The sequence below is a fragment of the Martes martes genome (assembly GCF_963455335.1).
Source record: "Martes martes genome assembly, chromosome: 6".
NCBI lineage: Eukaryota > Metazoa > Chordata > Mammalia > Carnivora > Mustelidae > Martes > Martes martes.
Genome location: NC_137893.1, coordinates 81,309,219 through 81,331,844, shown reverse-complemented (window position 1 = coordinate 81,331,844; position 22,626 = coordinate 81,309,219). Strand labels below are relative to the sequence as shown.

The 22,626-nt window shown below is 38.2% G+C and overlaps 1 protein-coding gene across 1 annotated transcript in view; it reads left to right on the top strand.

The window, feature by feature from the left end:
• The window catches only part of SLC35F1 (solute carrier family 35 member F1), a 385,380-nt gene that overhangs the window by 245,436 nt on the left and 117,318 nt on the right, over nucleotides 1-22,626 (top strand). The window contains exon 2 of the mRNA XM_080806664.1: nucleotides 1,073-1,248. Within this exon, the coding sequence (XP_080662790.1) occupies nucleotides 1,073-1,248 (176 nt within the window). The remainder of the gene's footprint in view (nucleotides 1-1,072; nucleotides 1,249-22,626) is intronic.

Here is a 22,626-nt window from a genome sequence, read left to right as displayed (position 1 = left end):
CCATTCTTTCTTTCTTTGGAAGACACCTCTGAGGTATCTACCCAGAATTCTTTGCCCCTTTCAGAAAGATAGGTTCACATCTGCTGTGGGGGAGGAAATATGTAACATTGCAAATTTTCTGACCAGTGCTTTTTTATTTAGAAATACTACTCCTTGCTTATTTTACATTAATGTTTCTATAAATAAACCAGGAAAGTCAGATGGGACTTTTGGGGAAGGCAGAAGCCTGCTTTGTATTTCTAGGAGCTCTTCCTGAGTCAGATCGTGCAGGTTTAATATGATGATAAAACCCATATGGGCACTTTATTTCTATGCAAAGTGAACCCCTTGACTCTTGCTTTTAGTCTCTACTACAGTGGTCTACAATGCCTATGAAAAGGCCACAGAAAATATTTACAGAATGTGAAATGTTTTATTATACCACCTCAGTAACTAAATTTCCTTCATGAATAACAGTTTTAATATGCAATCAATTGTAACTTGTGGAAAGGAAAAAAGAGACTAGTGCTTATTAGTGCTTGCTAGAGCAAAAGAAGATCGAAAAGCTGGAAATGGGAAGGAGATGGTCCTTTTGGATTTTCAGGGGTTCCTGGATCCAAGATTTCAGTCTATAAACAAGAGTCTCTCTTTATTGGTATGAGAACGTGAGGATAAGGTTACAATGTGATGCCTCTTGGTCAGTGTGCAAATGTTCTCTCGGGTTTCTGAACATTTAGTGAATGCAATGGTGGACATCAGGGATGATGTTAATTTCCCCCCACAGGCTCCAGAATACCTTGGCTAGAAGCCAGGATCACTTGGAGAGATTCTGTCTTAAATCCCAGCTTTTCCTAGTTACGTGACAGTGAGCAAATTCCTCAACCCCTCTAAACTTGGTTGGTTTGTTTTTTTTTTCCCCTCTGTAAAACCTCACTAAAAATTGTACCTCTTTTGTAGGATCATTGTGATGGGCAACAAGAAATACTATTTATTACACTTAGCCTAGTGAATGGCACAAGTGCTTAGTAAATTTTAACTGTTACTGTTTTAATGGACTTCCTGCTGATGTTTGCTGTTTCTCTTTACTTTTCAGGGAGATGTTAATCTCTGTGGCTCTGGGCCAGGTGTTATCCCTTCTTATTTGTGGAATTGGCTTGACCAGCAAGTACCTGTCAGAAGATTTCCATGCCAATACACCAGTCTTCCAGAGTTTCCTCAATTACATCCTTCTCTTCTTGGTCTATACCACCACACTAGCTGTCAGACAAGGTAAGCATGCAAAAACCCATATGTAGCTTGGAATATAGCTCAGTTTCTTTTTTACAAACATCTAGAAGAATGATGAGCCGTGACTAAATTAACTTTTTTCACTTACAGCATCATAAGCCAATTCAGAACCTCAAATCTCACTTTTCTATTTTACAGTAATAAAGCAAACAGAATGAATGAATAAATCACAAAGAAGCAGAAATTGTGTGAATTCAGCGGGAAGTGGGAAATGCATGTATAGGCAAAATGTACAATTGCTCACTATCTGAATTTCTGTTAACGTTCCTTATACCCCTCAGTGAATCTAAATAGAGTGCTTGCCTGGAAGCTGGAATGGCCTGATGCAGCTGTCCTCACTCACGCCCGTCCAGAGAAATCCAAGGGAAAAACAGACAAATGTATGTTCCTTGGGAAGGTGTCACAAGAAACATAAAAATAGTAAATACGAACCACTCTTAATAATAAAGGGGAAAAGAAAGGAAAGAAAACGACCACAAATGGTCAGAGGAGATATTCTGTCTGAAATTTAAAATAGCTAAAACAATAAAACAAGTCCTCCAACAATCAAAGCAAGAAAAACTTTTTAGGGGCACCTGGGTGGCTCAGTGAGTTAAAGCCTCTGCCTTCGGCTCAGGTCATAATCCCAGGGTCCTGGGATCGAGCCCTGCATCAGGCTTTCTGGTCAGTAGGGAGCCTGCTTCCCCCTCTCCCTCTGCCTGCCTCTCTGCCTACTTGTGATCTCTGTCTGTCAAATAAATAAAATCTTAAAAAACAAACAAACAAAACCAACTTTTTAATTGGTACCTGAAGTTGAAATATTTGGGGGGTATCTCTAGAGAATGTAATTCAGAACCTTATGACTGTAACACTGAATCTGGTGTAAATCCTCTTTCCTCTGGCCCAGAAATAGCCAATAATTCACCCCCTAGAAGCTATTCACTGTGAAATATGCATTGAGAAATAATCATTAATACGTTCAAAGACAATGATATACCTTATAATAAATAAGGATACATGAATAGCTTTATTCATCAAACCTAATAATCATAATTTTTTGAAACTTTTATAAGAACCGTATCAAGTATTTCATTTTTATGCTTTATATAAATGGCCATCCAGAATAATATTGCTTAATCATAACAGTGTGGCCAGTACTAGATTTTATTCAGCTGGGACTGAATTCCAGTTTAACTTTGGAATTTTTTTAAGTATTGGAAAGCTAATTTCATTTACTTCTCAAAAAATTGTATTATCGGTGCTTTTTTAAAAAACTACAATAGACATAATTAATTTAAGAATAAAATTTCAACTAAAACCTCAGGCTACAAAAGTTCTAGGTGTTGAGTCTCAGCTATATTTCCTCAGTGTGATCTGGAAGCTAACAGTATGCACACTACTAATGCAAAAAAGAAAACCCATGAAATTCACAGGAACATGGTGAATTTATCTTCTCAAGATTTTTATAATGAAATCGTCTAGGTAAGAGGTGGTGAATTGTAACTAGTCTTGGAGGTTCTTGTCCATCTTACTTTCCAGGAATCCAGAGATTTAACAAAAACTTCATGAGGAAAAATATAAAACTGTCACTCTAAGAAACATAAAATCTCATAGTCAGAAAAGCTTAGAGAACTACATATAGCAAAAGACCTACACTTTATAACGACACCTTTTGTCAAAACTCTATAATGTGCTAGACACAATGTATGTAAGTTATCTCTATTATTCCTTCAGTCAAAGAAAATAAGTATTGTCATCCAAAATTTTATAAGTTAGGAAACCAGTGTTTCACTGTGTCAGGAACCTGCTCTAGGTTGTAGAACTAGTTGCGGTAGAGCTCATCCCAGGCCAAGGTCACAGGCCTCCTGGGATTCCCTGTAACCCCATGTGGGATCTAGGGGAGGCAGGAGGAGGAAAAGAAGATACTTTTGAACAGAAAGAAGGGGTTTTGCTTGAATTTTAAAATCCTGAATAAGAAACCAGCCCTGGGGCGAGGTCTAGTGAGGCACAGCAATGAAATCAAGACAATGTGATTCCGGATTGAGTGGGGAGAGTGGACCAGGGAGAGGCACTCCTGGCAAGAGGCCAAAAACTGGGACAAGGAATTTGGAGCCTCTTTGGAAAAAGACTGAAGGGCACCTGAGGAAATTCTGTTTATCCCATCCAGTGATGGAGAGAATCAGTTTCTAAAATGACCTAACTGGAGGTTTCTGCCATTGCCTCAGATTACCACTCAGTTCACTGACATGTCTTTATGTGGGTGTTTACTCAGAAGGTTTGTTTTAATCTTCATCTTTAGAAGTTTTTTTTTTTTTATTTTTACGATTTTATTTATTTATTCGATGACAGGCAGAGATCACAAGTAGGCAGAGAGGCAGGCAGAGAGAGAGGAGGAAGCAGGCTCCCTGCTGAGCAGAGAGCCCGATACGGGGCTCGATCCCAGGACCCTGGGATTATGACCTGAGCTGAAGGCAGAGGCTTTAACCCACTGAGCCATCCAGGCGTCCCTCATCTTTAGAAGTTTTAATAGGCTGGCATTAAGCTAAAATCAGGAAATCAACATACTAATTACATTAATTTTTTATAGACAGATTCAATACTATGTTCTAGAGACATAATTTCTTTCCCTGTGCACCCCACGATATGAGAGGGAATGAAAAACAGAGCAGAGAGGATGAAAGGATGAAAAGTCTGGTGCGTGCAAGGGACGTGCTCTCGCAGCCACAATTTCTTCTTTGCTGGCACTTCCTGACCACTCTTCCCAGAGGCCTGGAGACCAGGACTGAACAAAATTACTGTCTTTCCCATTATCCCAGCACAGACACCGTTTACCTGCCAAGGCATCCTTTAATTTGATGTCCCCTTAGCCACATAACTGCAAGAAGTTAGTCTCAGGATATGTTTAAACAAATATTTTTTATCATTGTAACCATACAACTTCTAAAAAGTTATGATTATCACATGCAAATACAATGTGATAAATGCAAGAAGGCTTTCAAGAGTGCTCAGAGTGATACGATGGCAAACGCCTCATGGAGATTTGACTTAAAGTTAAACTGAGTTCACTTTACCAGATTTGCTCTGAACCAGTGATCAAAGACCTGAAGCAACAGGTTCTAGTAGAAATTCCAATATAACTCCAGTTCAAGCTGGAGTTCTGAACTTGTCCCTTATTATTAATTGGTTCCTACAAAAAATCTGACTAACATCCTCCTTTAAAAAATATCTATCTTGGGGTGCCTGGGTGGCTCAGTGGGTTAAAGCCGCTGCCTTCGGCTCAGGTCATGATCCCAGCGTCCTGGGATCGAGCCCCGCATCGGGCTCTCTGCTCAGCAGGGAGCCTGCTTCCTCCCTTCTCTCTCTGCCTGCCTCTCTGCCTACTTGTGATTTCTGTCTGTCAAATAAATAAATAAAATCTTTAAAAAAAAAAAATATCTATCTTGTTGGACAAGTTTTAAGTCTAACCCTTTCCTTGACTGGTGACAGGTTTTTATCCCAGATAGTTCTATGACATGCTTTTTTTTTTTTTTTAGATTGTATTTATTTATTTGAGAGCGATGAGAGAGGGCATGAGCAGGGGAGGAGCAGAGGGAAAAGCAGACACCCTGCTGTGAGAGGAGCCCCATGTGGGCCTCAATCCCAGGACCCTGGGATCATGACATGAGCCAAAGACGGTCACTTAACTGACTGAGCCACCCAGGCGCCCCTGTTCCAGATAGTTCTAAAATTCAAAACGATTTTGCCGTTCATAACGAAGAGCTTCAGTAATACAACTTTACAGAAAAAGTGTGCTTCAGACAAGTAGCTCTGTTGACACTGTAGCAAGTTTGAGAATTTAGCTATAACTTCAGTAGGTTAATAGTAACCACTTTTGAGAAGTTGTTTAGGCAATTAAAACGTTCTTATTGAAGTAAGTAAGGCCTGAAATTCAGACTCATGCTGTACGTACCTAGTAGGGCTTCAGGAGTTACAAAGGAAAGCTCAGCTCTCTTCCTGTGTATCTTTCCCTTACTCATGCTATTGTCACCAGATGTGTGGTGTTTTTCCTACCAAGCAATTCTGTGACACCAGCTGAGTGTCCTACAGTTGATCTCAGTTCTGACCCTGTCCACCTGGAGATAACTAGTGTTAAGATCTCGCAGATTAAGAACTGAATCTCACATGACTGCCCCCTCCCTTCAGAGGCCAGTCGCAAGTCTGGGTTGGAACCTGTGCTTCTGACTGAGGGACTCCAAATCAGACATTCCTTCAGCTTCCTCCTTGAGTTTGATGAACTTGCTAGAGTGGTTCCCAGGACTCAAGAAAAGAGTTTACTTACTGTTTATCAGTTTATTCTGAAAGGATATGATAAGTAATACAGGTGGACATGCAGAGGAAAGAGATGAGCAGGGCAAAGTATGTGGGAAGGGGCATGGAGCTTTCGTGCCTCTCTGGGCATGCCGCTCTCTCTGCACCTTCATATGCTCATCAACCCTGAAGCTCTCTGAAGCCTCTCCTCTGGAGATTTTCATGGAGGCCTCATGATGTAGGCATAATTGACCATTAACGCCATGTCCAGCCCCTTGCCCCTTTTTGGGGAGTGGACAGCTGGGGCTGAAAATGCCACACTTCTAATCATGGCTTGTACTCTGTGGTAACCACTCTCTATCCTGGAGCCCACCAGGAGTCACCTCATTCAAACAGAAGACAGTGCCATCACCTTGGAAATTCCAAGGGATTTAGGAACACTGTGTCAGGAACCAGGGTCAAAGACCAAACATCAGAACAAAAAATGCTCCTGAGTATTCTTATTACTTAGGAAATTACAAGAGTTTTAGGAGCTCTGTGCCAGAAACTGGGGACAGAGACCAATATGTATATTTTCTGTTGTCTCACAGGACTGTAATTACAAAAGTATAGGGAAGCTTATAAAAATTTTATGGATTTGCCTAGGAAATTCTCAAAAGAAGACTCTTCCTCATATCTACTTTTTTTTTTTTTCCTTAAAATTCAATGTAATGCTAGCTGAAACCAGGAAGCACAGAACACAAAAAACAAAGACTATCAACAAGAGGAAAGAACAGGCTGGGGTCTAACTAAAGCCCAACCAGTTCTTGCATTTATGTTGTAGAAGCAAGAAATGTGACAGGCTTTTAAAAACAAAGGTGAAGATAGGATATCAAGAAAAAATATGTCATCCCACCTTTGGCCCATAAACTTCTCTTATCAATTATTATAAGAATCCTGATGCTTCCCAGAACTACTTTCAGCATTTCTTGAATAGATAACCACGGTTCTTCTTCTGGCAATTTTTAACTTCTGAGTGTAGATAAACCATAGTTTTTAAATAGTCAATAATTTCCTTCTACTTTTCTTCATCTGCAGTTTTTCTCACTTCTTGCCTCCTTAATTCCTCTTTATTTTTCCATTCACTCTTTACTCTGTGATGGGGTAAGAGAGGATTGTGGGGCAAAGGCAGGATGCTGAGGGGGGAAAAAGCACTTTGAATTTTTATTTTCCTCCTCCAGGCATGATGATTTAAAAAAAAATGGGTATCAATAATAAAAGCACAAATAGAGAAGTGTCTACTTCATTTCATAGACAGGCCCTGGAAAGAAAATAAAATGCTGTCACCACTGATCATCATTAGATATATTCCTGGTGACTCGTTCTATATGTTTTGCTTTTTCATTGAAAGATATTTTTATAAAGTCTTCCAATTTTGAATAAAAGATCACACTTCCAGCTAAAAGCAATTTAATGGGTAGTGCATGTATTTTGCTTTTCAGCAAATTCTTGAAACATGGACGTTAAAGAATTTATTGAATCATTTATACATTTCTTTGTGTTAGTGTGAAATGAAACAGGTCTCTAAGAGTACTAACAGAGCGCTCATAAACACATCACCACGTGGAATCCTTTGATTTTTTTCTAAAGAGAGGATACTGAAAAGTAAATGCATGATATACTCTTCATGAAAAATATCCTCACTTTGAAAGAAGACAGAAATCTTATTTCAAATTTCAGTTCTAAGGCGGGGGGGGGAGCTGAAAAAATGAACTCCATTCAGTTATCTTAAGCACTCTCTTTCTCCCTGCCTGCCCTATGCACCATCTCCTTTTTCCTACTCAGGGCATTCAAGTAGGGCAGGACTGATGAGAGAAGTACATAAAAATGACAGCTTTGTCTACACACAACAGCTAGATGTGACTCATGGCCCAATGGTCCAGACCCATAGCCCTCAGCATTTTCAGTGAATGCTCTTCTCGGAATTTGTGCCCCAGAAAGCATTTCTCCTTTTGGTGGTAGCTGGGAAAATATTAATTAGTAAGCAATTGCTACCTCTTCCCACACCAGACAGTCTTCATATTTGTTCTCTGAAGAAACACTGCACTTCTTACGTAGAGTTACATAGGCTAAAATCATAATTACCAATGTTTCAAGACTAAAAAAATCTATGTAATTAGAAGAAATGTAGGGCTTCATGCAAAATAACATAGACCTCTCAGAGAGTTACAACAACATCTTAGAAACTTAAGTATCCGTCAGATCCTAGAGTCACCTGAGCATCTTTTCTCCCTAGTTCTGTAAATTATATACTGTTTTTAGATTCCACTGAAATAACCCTCTTATGAGAGTCAATCCTTTTTTAAAATCCCAGTTATTATATCATCTGGATATGTACTTTTAAAGAGTCCACTGATCATTGTGATTTAAAATAGTCCTTTTCTATTTTCTTAATTGAGTTGATCTTATTTTCTTCTCTTAAGTAAAACTTAATAAATCCATCCTTTTTTAAATCCTCTGTGAATCTTTACCCCTTGCCTTTGTTGGAATGTGCCATAGGGAGTCAAAAACACAGGCCAGAGCAGTGGAAAGAGTTAAAGCAGGATTCAGGATTTTCTCAAAGCAAAAGCCCAAGTTATGCTCACACATAGCTCAGTTTCCAGTTCTCTGGATAACCTTGACTAAGTCACTGAGGAGGACTGTTAGTGGGTTGTCAGTGTAAGAAAGCACTTGGCAAGTGTAAATACTGAATTATAACAACCTTGAGAGTTGTGAGGGAAATATTACTGTCACTTACCTAAGTCTGCTGAGGTAATATTCTTCGGAGCCTCTTGAAAACTTTCCCATGTGGGAAATCACCTGGCAAACCTCCATTCCTATTCCTTGTCAGGTTGCCTTTATTTTTACTTAAAATTATCATTGGAGAGTTCTGGCCCCCATAGTAAAGGTTGTACTTTGGGAATTGAGGTATTCAGATGAATCCTTGGTAGACACTCCATGGGAATTATGCTTGTGTTGTTGGGGAAGGGAGAAGAAAAGATGGAGGGGAGTGGTGACGAAGAGGGGACTATACATAAACCATACTGGGAAATGATCAAAGAGAATCATAAGAGAAAACTAGAGTCCAGTTCTAGCAAAACTGTCTGCCAGCATATGGAACAACTGAAACTCTCGTAGACCATTCTACGAGATCATTCTGCTGGGAATGCAACATGATACCGCCACTTTGGTTTTTGTTTGTTTGTTTTTTAAAAGATTTTATTTATTTATTTGACATAGAGAGAGAGATCATAAATAGGCAGAGAGAGGGGGGAAGCAGGCTCCCCGCTGAGCAGAGAGCCCAATGTGGGACTCGATCCCAGGACCCTGAGATCATGACCTGAGCCGAAGGCAGAGGCTTTACCCCACTCAGCCACCCAGGCGCCCCGTTACCACCACTTTGAAAAATATCTTGGCAATTTCTTATAAAGATAAACATACACTTACCATATGACCCATCAATCACACTCTTCTAAGAGAAATGAGAACATGATGTCCACACAGAGAACTATATACAAATGTCTGTTGCAGCTTTATTCATAATTGCCAAGAACACCAAACCACCCCAAAGCTCACCAACTTGTGAAAGGATAAACAAATTGTGGTGAATTCATACAATGGAGTACCACTCAGCCATAAAAAGGAGTAAGATACATGCAACGATATGGATTAATCTCAAAAGCATTATGCTAAGTTCAAGAGGTTGGACATGAAAATTTCTGTACTGTGTAATTATATACTGGGTAATAATGTGATGTTCTGGAAAAGGCAAAAACTGAGGTGAGGAAATAGTATGTGGTTGCCAGAGCCTGGGAATGGGAGAGATTGACTGCAAAGGGGCACAAGGGAAATTTCGGGGTATTGGAAATGTTCTATAGAGCTTGATTGTTGTAGAGGTTACCGGACTGTATATATACCTTTGTTAAAACCCTTCAAGCTCTGCACTAGAAGAGATGTATTTTATCACATGTAAACTATATTTTATACACCTGACCAAAGGCAAAAAAAAAGAATGAAAAAAACTTGGACTGTCTACTAGCCCTTCATGGTTAGCATGATAAAATAATGTCTCATTGGGCCCAGAGTTTTCCAACAGGGAAACTATAGTCGCCATTCCCTCAGTCACTTATGGATATTAGGTCTCCATTAAATCTTCCCACTTCACATGACATGCTCTTAGACTACAAGAGTGAGTATAGTTTCAAAAAAATGCCTATTCCAAGGACCTTGAACTCTTACTTATCGAGGTTATAATCCATTAAACAATGCAAAAACACACACACTCCGTATATATGCGGTACTTAACAGGGTGAATCTGCCAAATCAAGTCTTCCACAGTGTTAATCAAAGTTAAGAGGATCCGACAGAGCATGTCTTCTTTGCGCTAAAAGTGGATGAATCTCAAGTAGAGTGATACCTTACACAGAACTTTCAATCACCTAAATGACTTTTAGATTAAAGGAAAATGACATGAATATGCAACACTATCTTCGCTTAATGAATCCTCATATAAACATTCACACAGGCACGCACACACTATACATCACACTCTCCCTCATTCCCCATGCCAAATACTCATTTAAGGGATGCCCTTTTGATTCTTTCATTCCAAATAGCATACAAGCTTGGAAGGAGGGATTGTTTTTCTGTCTTGTCTGGAGTCCACGTTGACTGTTAATTCTGGAAATCTTTAAGCATTCACCTATCCATGCTGAGAGCTGGCATAGAGCAACACTCATTCCTGGCACGAAGCTCCAGTGTTCATGTGGGAGATTGAAGGGTAGTTACAAGATGATAACTGTATTGCCTGAAGGAGATAAGTCCCCTTCTGCCAAAATAGTGCTTTGTATGTAATTAGTGTAAAAATTCAGAGGAATAGAGTTTATCCTTACAATCATCTTTCTCATTAAAAAAGAATCATAATGGAAGAACAAAGCAGTCCCTGCAGTGAGTTGAATTGCTTTCCCTAAGTTTTCATTAAATCAAAGACTCAGCAGTTAGCCATCTTGCAGACAACTCTCGCTGTCTGCTACATGAGATTTGCAAGGGAAAAAAATGAAGCAAACATTTTTTTTCCCTTCACAGGATTAGAGCTACATTGTGGTTACTTTAGACCAGAATTCCCTGTCTATGCATTTTTTTTTTAGTATCTGGTTTCATTGGTTTCCATTTCTGAGATTTTTGAGGACCAGAAAAAAGATCATTTAACTCACCAAATTTAAATGTGGTATTTGCAAATGGTGGGTTCTGACTACAAGTTGGAGTGACTGGGCCCCTTCAGTGACCTATATGAGGAAAAACATGAAGGAAATGACTTGGAAATAAAAAAGAATGTGATCAGAATTTCTATTTTTGACCATTTTTGTTTTATTCTTTGACACTTCTTTCTATGAAGTAGCATGAATATTACTTTCTTTTACTTTAACTATCTAATTAGCCATGTCTAAGAAAATATCTATCTTTAAGAACCATATTTAGGAATTACTACTTAAGTCCACTAAATTAAAGTGTAATTTTAAACAATTAGGGTCTAGACTTTTTCTGTTTCTCAGTTCAACCCAAACTTAAGTCATCCTGGTAAATTTCCATAACTTTTCTGTGTTGTTTTCCTTCATTTCATATGTCAGGGTAGTAATAGTAACGGCCTTATGGATTTCCTGTGGACTAAATGAAGTGATGTATGGAAAACTTGCAGCACAGGGTCAGGCATATAGGACCACTGGGTGCATATGGTCTGTCATCATTGGCATTAGATTGAACTTAATAAATATTGATTCTCCTCCCTAGCAAGTTGGATTTTACACAGATAACCCTTAATTTGAATAAATTCGAACATGAGGACCCTGAAATTCACTAGCCATTTTCCAGCAGTTGTGTTCTCCTTAACTTGTTGCTGGTATGATGCATGGAAGAATACAAAGAAGAGACATTTTAGGTGTTTCCTTACCCACTGTGGTGGCCAATGTGAGTGAGGGAACTCACTGATGGAATTATTACACTGGTGCACAACTCATTCTGAAATGCACTAGCCCAAGTTCTCCTCGCCCAGGGTGTGGAGTGGGTGTCTTTTGCCTGAGAAAGCCAAGCCAAGGGGAGCAGTGAGCACCCAGAATCTGTCCAGAGGGAGCCAGAGCCACCCTTCTACTTTCAGGCATAAGTGCACCCAAACTATGAGAGATCATAAAGGGGAAGGGAGCATTGCCAAAGGAAGACTTGAAAGAACAATTCCCTAGATCAGTGCTTGTCCCCAGAAATGAATGAGTTCTTTGCTCTACAGCTTTGATTTCGACCATAAAACCTCAAAGCAAAATTGTTTCCCATCCTTTGTTTTCCTCTTGTTTGTGTGTATGTTTCCTTGCTCTTTTCCCATTTTCTCTCTTCATCCAGCTTCCTCCTCCTCCTATAATCATAACTGACACAAAAATGGGAGGAAATGGGAAGAAAACATTCTCATTCACTTTACTGAGATGCAACTATCACTACAACTTTAGATACTACAGAGAAGATCTAGATTCAGTTTAAGCCATGCCTGCAAATTACTAATCCAAGTTACTACTCTTTGTTCAAGAAAAGGTTTGGAATCAAAAGGACACCAATGAAGGTCAGTATGTTGCAAACTAAGTTTGATTACCTCTTTTCCTGAGTGTTTTATTTCTTCCACAACACACACACAGTGCTTCTGTGAACCGCACCCAGATGAATACGCATATGGAAAGCAAAGCAGATCCAAAGCAGCTGGGAAAATCTCATTCGTCTTTGGCCCGCTGACCAAGGCATATGCCAGCTGGAGAATTGAGGACAAAGAAGTGTGGTTTGACCAAAGCCAAGAAGAGATGGCATTTCTGTCCAAGATAATTCCCGGCAAGGAATCAGTTCTTGGGCAATGGCCATAGATGCTTTAGAAGACCTATTATTACCACAGCAGGAATTCTTCGGATGTATTCCCAATGGGAGGGTAGGGTTACTGTTTTATAATCCAAATCCCAAATCTCCATTAGTTATTTGGAATAAACAGTGAGCAGCATGTCCCTTTTCGGGGCATTTCACTAGAAGCCATAGTACAAAATCTATAGGCAGAGATCAGTCTTACAAATGAACGACTGCACAGACAAGAATTGTCCTTGGATGAGCTCATTAAAAGGAATCTTGCTCCCATTTTTTGACACAGCAAGAACGTTTGTTCTATTTTAATGTTGAAAAATAAAATCAGGGTGGGGAGAGGAAAAAATAAAAATAATCCAAGATGAAAAAGAGCCATAAAATGCTCTGAGAGAGCACAAAGCTTTGGGGGCTACATAGCCAGTGAAATGGCCACCAGTGTGTCATCTTCTAGCTGAGAAGAGGGGACGGCCATGCTGTCAAGATCATGGAGCTCTCACTCACCCATCTTTCAGCAGGAAGAGCATGCCACAGACAAGCTCAATGGACTACTGGGGTCTCACCCAATTCAAAGCATCTGGTTCTGTACCTGCAAATACATTTCAACTTTTTGGCTTAGTGGATGTCATTCGCTGAGGTCGAAATTTCCAACTGTGCTGTGTTAAACTCAGGGCCATTACAGCACGCTTTAAGCAAGCTATTGATTTTAAACTTTTGTCAGACTAAAAGAAACTAAGTTAGATCATTCAGAAGCAAACAAAGAGCTCAACTTCTAAAAATAAAGTTAAGGAACTTGGTAACTTCTTTTTAACAGAGAAATGTGTGGGCAGATCTTATGTAAGTGGCATAAATGTGGAAGTCTCTGCACTGTTAAAAATTGTAAGTTATTTACTATATGGGAACTTAATAGATCTCAACTCCTAGTTTCTGTTGTTTCGGCATCAGATATGTTGAGTAATTTGGATACCTCACTACTAAAGTGTGTTCCTATATTCAGAGTGTCTCTTAACGAAAGGAATCAGCCCTATATACACAAGCCAAGGATGCAACTGCTCCCCAGCCTACTGAGTTTTATAGTTTTAGTTCTGCCCATGTTTCCTTATACAGAACCTTCTAGAAGGCTCTGAACTGATTACATCTTGCTCAACTATCTCTTACCTAGATTTAATTTCTCTTACCTTCCTCGGTCACACATTTCTTCCTTCATGTATTCATCCATCTATTATTTTATTCATTTATTCAACGGGTGCTTTTTTGAAGTCCTTCGTCTGTTAGGCACTGTATGACCAGGTGTGAAGGATGCCTAACCGAGTAAAGATGATCTCCCTTCACCTGCTCCTCTAAGCTCACAGGGGAAAGAAGGAGCGTAACTAGTGAAGAGTCCCTGTAATTTCAAGAGGCCAGATTTGAAGGCCTCGCTTTCCCCCCCTCCACACATCTTCACTGTTAAAGAATTTACTTCTCCTTTGTCATCTATTTTCACAACTCTTCTCTCCATCAGCTGCCAGTCCTTGGTTTCGCAGTTGTTCACAGCAGAATTCATTACAAGCAGTTACAATTAATACTTTGCTGTTTTGTGGCCTCCCCATGGCCTGTGCACACACCCTTTGTTCTAGGATCCTGACTTTACACTAAAATAAAAACAGTTGTTCCTCCAGTTCCTGTATCCCACCCCCCCCAACACACACACACACACACACACGCGCGCGCACTATCGTTCCAGGAGAAAACAGCACAGATATCATCCTTTATTTAGACTTAGCTGTGGTGACTTCTTGGCTGCTAAGCTTCTGTGAGCTAGGGCACTTGGCTAATTTCATGATTGTTAGTGACTTCCAAGATTCCCAAAGGTCTCCTGTCCTCTTATAAAGCAGCTATATATTGATCACAGGTCTCCGTCACTTTGCCTGGCTTATGACCCCTTTGTGTAGTAGCAAACAGTCCCTTACGTTTTTGGCTTTACCCCTTTAAGAAGCCATTTACCCTTCCGGCATTTGCTGGTATATGAACTTAAGTTCTTCCCAAGTTTCAACAACCCCTGTAAAATATTAGAAACCACAATAATTTAATGTTCTAAAGTGAAAAGCAATAACACAGTAAAGAATATCGAAGCTCATTAGCTTTATCTCAGTACCTGACAGAGGAAAAAGACTGCCAACCACTCGCTGGGACCATTAGCAGCTGTGGAGCAGCAGGAAGGAGGATTTTGGAGTAGTGAGTGGTGTTTTGGAGCAGTGAATTAATGTTGCCTTTGACAACTGGTCTCACAATATGTTTAATTTCCAATAGTCCCAATTTGTTTTCAGAAAGTAGCACAGATAAATATCTAACTAAACACAGCTGTGATTATGATTCCTTTGAAGAAACCATTATTGCATCCTACCAATCTTGTACCAAAATTCCTGATCTAATCTATTCATGGTTTCTCCTGAAAACCAGAAAAAAGGTATCTCTGCCTAGCAAGTGTATCTCAACCCACAGGTATCCCTGTGTATCTATGCAGCTCTCATTGTTAAAGTTGAAACACACCTAACAAACTATCTTAGAAAACTCCCATCATCTTTGGTGTTAAAGTTACATTTGGTTAAATAAATATATAAAATCTTTAAAAAAAAAAAAGTTACATTTGGTTGTGGGATATACTGACTGATTCAAAGTTGTCTTCAGTTAAATGTTACCATTGAGCCCACTGTGTACCAGACGCTAGGTGAGCCCCTTTCAGATATCCTTTCTCTATCTGCATTTGCTCTAGTATGCCTAAGCAAAGCCACCTGTCACCCTTACCCCCTTACCTGAACTGCTGTGACCACTCCTGATCTGTGCTCTAACACCTGCCACAACTTCATCAATATGCCCTCTTTTAAAACTATTTGTTCTAAGCTGAAGTGCATTAGTCAATCAGGTTTGGGATAATTATGTAAATCCTTTATTTTTTATTTATATTGAATTCAGGATTTTAAAAAATAGTTGGGGGAAGGAATTGGTGATTTTTTTTTCCATACTCATTGAAATCAATGCATACTTCCCAACTTTATTCATTGAACCAAAATAAGGTCTTTTAATAAGGTTCAAGAAGCTCAAAATCAAGATACTAGAATGTTGTTATTCCTGCTTTCTAATTAGCCTTTCTACTTGAGAAAAGAGGGCCAATGATGGAATATTCTAATTTTTGTTCTCGGAGCAGCGTGTCTTCTAAAGTGCAAGCTAAGTTGCTTTGTATTTCACAGTGAAAACATTGATCCAAATGTAAAACAAAACAAAACAAAAACTTCATATTTTAGGTACTGGTTTCATAAAAAATAACTTTGGGGACACTGCATGGCTCAGTCGGTTGAGTGTCTGACTCTTGGTTGCAGCTCAGGTCATGATCTCAGGGTCTTGAGATCTAGCCGTGTGTTGGGCTCCACACTCAGCAGGGAGTCTGCTGGAGAGTCTCTCTCTCCCTCTTCCTCTGCCCCTCCCCTGCTCTCTAAAATAAGGAAGTAAATCTTTAAAAAAATAACTTTGGAAGATACTGTCCTCTGTATACAGCATTACTGCTAATCTCAAAGAATTCCATTTAACCCTTAATATAGAGCTTCCCACTAAAATCAATTCAATTTGGTTGAGTTACAATACATTGAAAGACCTCCTTAATAATATACCTTCCAATCAAAGACCTTTGTTGGACTGTTTCCAGGGCAGATGTTTACTTTATAAAAACGCCTAAATACTAGGAGGAAACCATGAAAAGCCAAGAGACTGAGACCATATTTGAGGTGACAGTGTTATATCCATTTTAAAAATTTATGTTTATATTTTTTAAATTACCCAAATAATATGTGACTATAAACATCACATGTTTGGATAAATATAAATATTGCAAAAACAGACATAAATATTTTTTAAGAGATAGTACTTCCCACCACCCAAATAAATCCTTCTCTTCTTCAAAGGAATCTTTGTTAAAATTTTATTATTCATTTTCATGGGATTTTTTCTATGTATATGCATTCAAATATGTAGTTATAATATGTTATAGTTATAATATGCTAGGAACTATATATATTGTTTTGAAAGTTGCTTTTTTCACTTAGTAATATATTCTGGAAAATTTTCCATTTCAGTACATGCGCATTCACCTTATAGTTTTTAATTGCTACAATATTATTGTTAAACTCTCAATTAGTAGTCATGCAGATTATTTCCAGTTTTGAATTATTCCATCCATTTTATAAGAACTATCCCTTTAAATATAATTTAAATGAATGTGAGAGTGTTTTGTAGTTTAGATTTCTAAAAACTTAAATGCTGAGTCAAGGACATTTTAAATATTGATATAATATCACTAAATCTCCCCTGTCCAGAAAGTATTACCAGTTCAAAGCCTACTAAGAGTACTTGAGAGTATATTTTCCCACTTACTTATCAACATTGGATATTATCAGTAATATTTTTGTCAATCTAAAAGGTGAAAAAAACCTCATTGTTTTAAATTTCATTTCCTTAATTGCCAGTGAAGTGAGCATCCTTTTTTATGTGTATTGGCAAGGTGAAATGGCTTTTGAATCCTAAAATAAAAACACAAAATGATAATGATCCTTACCCAGTCTATTCATGGTGTAAGACCAAGCCCCGGTGGACTCCTCTCCTTCTTTCTTTCAGTCAGTCTCTTGTTTTCATCGCCTCATGAATTAGTGCAAAGAAGGGAAAACAAATGAGCCCTGTGATACATTCCCCTGGACAAATGCCGCTGCCAGAGCACCCGAGTAATAATACAGAAATTTATATCATCCACAAACCTTCTGTAGTAGTGTAATTAGCAAGGCTATTAATATTACGTAAGCCTAGCTTTCTTTATTGCTGTAAACACAGCTTGTGAGCATATAAATGACATCAGTATTAATCCTTTAGGACACTGTGTAAACCAGAGCACTTGGGTCAGTTTAGCTAGGGTTTAATCAGAATTTCCATTAAAAAAAAAAAAAAAAAACGATTCTTTTTGCTTAGAAAGCAGAAGGATAACCTTTGGGCATTTACCAGCTTTGGGTTACTGAGGAGGTTTACTGGTGTAGATGTGCCTGGGAGGAATGTATTGGAGAGAAAGAGAGAAATTTTAAGCTGTATCAGTGTAGATTTATGTCTATTAGCCAAATATATCTTGGCTATTTCTATGGCTCAGTGTTATTTATATACAGTTTTCTTCTCTCTTGTGCACCTTTATTAATATTTAATTCAAAAATGAAGTGAGTTTAGTACATCTACCTCATACCTCTTTTTCAAAAAATAGGGAATGTGACATGGAAGTAGGCTCCAGGAATCCCAAATCAGTGTAAATTAGCAATGTGGTTTAGAGGACTGGTGTGAGACTCAGGACAGTAAAATTACACTGAAGGATGGTCTCTACTATGAATGTGTTTCTTCCCTAAACAAGTCAGCTTAGTATCTCTATGATTCAGATTTCCTGTTTTAAAAAAAAATGAGGATAACTATCCAATAAAAATTGTTTACTAATATATAGATAATTTCATGTGCTAAGAGATGATGTCATTAAAACATTAATCTATTTGATATTTGAGGGATGTATTCAATTTATGTGACTTTTTAAATGTTAAGCCCTAGCTCTAGCTCTGAATAAAACTAGTGTATTTCAGGTTGAGTAAGATTTTCTGAAACAGTAAGTGCAAAGTCAGGCCATTCAACTTGGATTTTCATTGATAAGATCAATGATCTTATCATTGCTCAGAGAAGAGCACAATTAAAGAAGGGAGAAGAAAATAAAGGGAGGAAAGAAATAGTGCACAATGAGTTTGATTCTATGAACACACTATACACCATTTCAAGTACCCCCCCCCAAAGGAGAAAAACAAAAGAAATGAAAATGTGTAATATAGCTACAATATACTTAAACCTTACAAGCATTGTATGGGTCATTTTATATATGAAAAAACTGAGGCTCAAGAAGATTAATTGACTTATCAAAAATTTATAGCGGCTTCTGTTTAGGATATAATTAGTCACAAAAGACTATCACCCTCACTCCAACAACAAAAATACATAAAATCATAGTTTTTTTCTGAAATCATCAGAAAGCTAAGGAAGAAAAGAAATCTCAATGTATAAATTCCAGAAAATTCCCTTTGTAAGACAGGAAAGATTCAGTTTCTTTCATCCCTGGCAGAGTGACAAGAGAAGGAATCCACAAAGAGAGAGGCAAGAAAAAAGAGCAAAAACTTTATATTAATGCACACATGTAAGCTGGTTTGGCAGATTATATTCTAAAGGACCTCAGCCACAGAGCAGTTTTATACACACTTACAGACTGTGTTCCATGGGCCTTTGCCTAGTGCTGGGCATGTATATCAAAAACAGAGATGGCACAGAAGAACTAAAAGAGACTCTACCTGGTGTGTGTGGAACCTCCTCAAGTGCATGACAGCCATGTTTTGAAGATGGAGAGGAGCAGTACAGGAGATCTGAGAGAAATGAACCAGAGGCAGTCCAGACTTTCAGCTGCCAAGGATTGGCGGCATGGGAAGACAGTCGAGGGAAATCTTTCTAAGATGTTCCAGGCAGAGAGAGATTTCTATAGGTTCAAAAAGCCTACTGCAGGACCAGAGAGCGAAGAGAATTCCCCGGAAACCCAACAGAAGTCAACTGAATTGTAAAGAAAAGGTCTATTTTTCATGGTTCCGAAAGTTGGTACTTAGGGATAGAGTACAGAGATCTCCAGAATCTCACCAGTACTCAGACCACAAGTCCTGAATAAGGGTAAGTACTGATCCTGCTTTCAAAATATTTGAAGTCAGGGAATGCCTGGGTGGCTCAGTTTGTTAAGCATCTGTGTTTGGCTCAGGTCAAGATCCCAGGGTCCAGGGATTGAGACTCGCACTGGCTCCTTTCTGAGCCTCCTTCTCCCTCTGCCTGCTGCTCCCCCTGCTTGAATTCTCTCTCTCTCTCTGAAAAATAAATAAATAAAATATATATATTTTTAAAGTAAATCTTCAAAATATTTTAAGTCAGTAGTGAACTAAGTGAAACTAAAGCTGTAAGAAATCCCAGTCTCCGTGATCAGACTGAGTCCTCCCACCAGGCAAGCAGCCTAACACAGGAAAAGGACATTCTGTTTTTGAAAGTAAATATTTTTTCATTCAGTCTCTACTGCTATTTCGTACAAAATACCCAGGTACAATAAAAAAAAAAAAAATTACTAGACAAGTGAAGAAGCAAAGAAAATGTGACACATGGTCAAGAGAAAGTAATCAATAGAAGCCAACCCAACAATGCCATGGATGTTAGAATTATCAGATAAGGGCGCCTGGGTGGCTCAGTGGGTTAAGCCGCTGCCTTCGGCTCAGGTCATGATCTCAGGGTCCTGGGATCGAGTCCCGCATCGGGCTCTCTGCTCAGCAGGGAGCCTGCTTCCCTCTCTCTCTCTCTCTCTCTCTGCCTGCCTCTCTGCCTACTTGTGATCTCTCTCTGTCAAATAAATAAATAAAAAAAAAAAAAAAAAAAAAAAGAATTATCAGATAAGAACTTACTAATAATTATGATCAGAAGCTTAATTTTGGGTGGAAGAAGTTGACAGCACTTGTGAAGAAAAGGGGAATTTCACCAAACAACAGGAAACTATTCCTAAAATAGTCAAATAGGAATAGTAGAGATAAATTTTTTTTTAAAGTATAAAAAATGAAGAATGTAGGATTCGGTAGAGGAATGAATCTGTGAATTTGAAGATAAGTGAGTACAAAGTATCCAGGTGAAGCACAGAAAAAAATGAGTGGGGGAAAAAAAGAAAAACAGAATAGACTATCTGGGACAATATGAAATTATCCAACAGGCCTATTATTGAACTTCCAGAACAAGAGAAGAGAGACAATGGGACAGAATAAATATTTGAAGAGATAATAGTTAAGGACTTCTCAAATTTGTTGAAAGACATCAAAAAAATACAAGAAACTGGGGAAATATACTGAATTTCCATTGAGTAACTCAACGTGGCCTACTTTCCTTGATCTCATTTCTTAGACTTGAAATGTGGAAAGTCATAAAAAATTTTTGTCAGCCTTTTTCTGTCATGATAAATCCTCATGGCCAATAAAAATAAGAAATTCAATACTTTAAATGTGCAAATTCAGTATATTCCACTTCTTTCTAACTTAAAGAAAGCCATTGGAGAGAGCAGAATTTTCTGATCAATTTACCATAATGGCACAGAGATCATTGTTTAGGTTATAGAGGAAAGCACAAAGTTTTATATGGTTTCCTGCTGCCAAAGTATCTGATATTCTCTAATTCCACATGTCATTAGCAAGATGTCATTAAGCTTAGTTAACTGAAGCAGACTCAGTTTCACAAACACCAGTATTGTCATAGACATACTCCTGTATAATACCAACAAATATGGTTGGCAGTTTTAAAAATCACCATTTTCCACAATGTATTCACAACAGCCTTTTGGGACCAAAGATGAGAAGTCATACCTAAAGGTTAGGAGAGATGGCTACTCTAGTACTCTAATTTTGTTTTGTTTTGTTCATGGTGAGATGATAAGAGAAAAAAACAACTTGTTTGTGGAGACTGTAAGAGTCAGCTACTACAACTGTAAAATCTCCACTTCTCCAATAACCAGGCTAGGGAATCACATTATGCTTAACTATTTTGAACTTTATATTTTGGAGAAAGGCATTCCATCTTGGGCTGCCCTGACCATTGAAATTCTTTCTTGTAATAAGACAAAATCTGTTTCCTTTTTTGCTACCCAGTATCCTAAATCTGCTCTGGGAGATTCCGTAAAATATTAAATTCCTCTTTATAAGGTAGTCATTGAGGAGCCCCTGGGTGGCTCAGTCGGTTAAACAGTCAGCTCTTGATTTGGGCTCAGGTTATGATCTCAGGGGTGTGAGATCCAGCCCAGCAAGGAGCCTGCTTAAGGTTCTCTCTCGCTTTCTCCTTCTACCCTACCCCTCAGCCTCCCTCCAACTTGTGCTTTCTCTCAAAAAAAACAAAACAAAACAAAACAGATAATCATTGAAATACTTGACAAAAACCTCATGCACACATTTTCCTCTAGGCTAAATATCTCCAGTCCCTCAAAACTCGCCTCTACTTCATTCTGATTACTCTTCTCTCAACCTCTTCTATTTAGTGCATATCCTTTTGAGAAACAAGTATCCACTTTTCTCCTTTTCATAGTGAAAGGAGAATAATCCCTTCCCTCTAAATATGACGTTCTTATTTGTAAAGTTTAAACTTACTTTTGATCTGTTTTTTTTTCACTCATAGCTCAGTTGAACTTCAATACTCCCAAATAAAAAAGTAATTGATTGATTTTTCTTACATATTCCTATATCTTTATTATAGAAAGGCACTTTCTAAAGCTGTTAATTCCATAACTTTTAACTTGTTAAAGTTATTTTTTCTGATACCTGACCAGAATTTCTTCCACTGTATTATAAACTCACTTCTTTTTAATTATCTTTTGTATCCCTCAAAGTCACCTTAAGTCATATTAAATCAGCAAAACCTTTCCATCTCTGATTAAGGACTACAGCATACTTTTTAAAGCTTTCTTCCTAAGTCCTATTTTCTATGCTTATCATAGCTTTCACTGCATACCTTCATACTCTCTTTGATCTCTCCACACTTACTAAAAATGTGAAACTCTAAATTAGATACTCTTAAATGTAGTGTAACTGACAAAAGTTCATCTTTTCTGAGCAAGCTTCCCTATCTTTGTGCCAGCTTAGATGAATTTTATTTTGTCATATTTCTTCTATTAAATCAAAACTTTTTAGAATAGTTAAGAAAGTATAGGAAATAAGCCCACTCTTGTCCCTTAAAATTGGAGCATGAATTGGAGCATTGAGGTTTCATTGTGAAAACTCAGTATGAAGGGAATGGAGTGCATTTCTTTAAGAATTTTCATCTTGAGTTTAAAAAGGAAAATGCCAGAACTTTAGAGAGGGAATGATCTCCATTCTAATCTAGTCCAACCTCTTCTTTTTATTGTCCCCTATCTTTTTATTGTCTTCTCATTGGTCTGTGACAAATTGTTTACAAATTATAGAGAATTCCTTCTCTCTTTTTAAAATAATCAAAACTAATACTTTAAGCAGAATCTTCCTCAGTTATAGTTCCATTGTTCTAGGTAGTAACCTTTTTAATTTGCTACTACTCTAGGTTCCAAGTCCCTTTGGCATCTAACCATGAATTCTG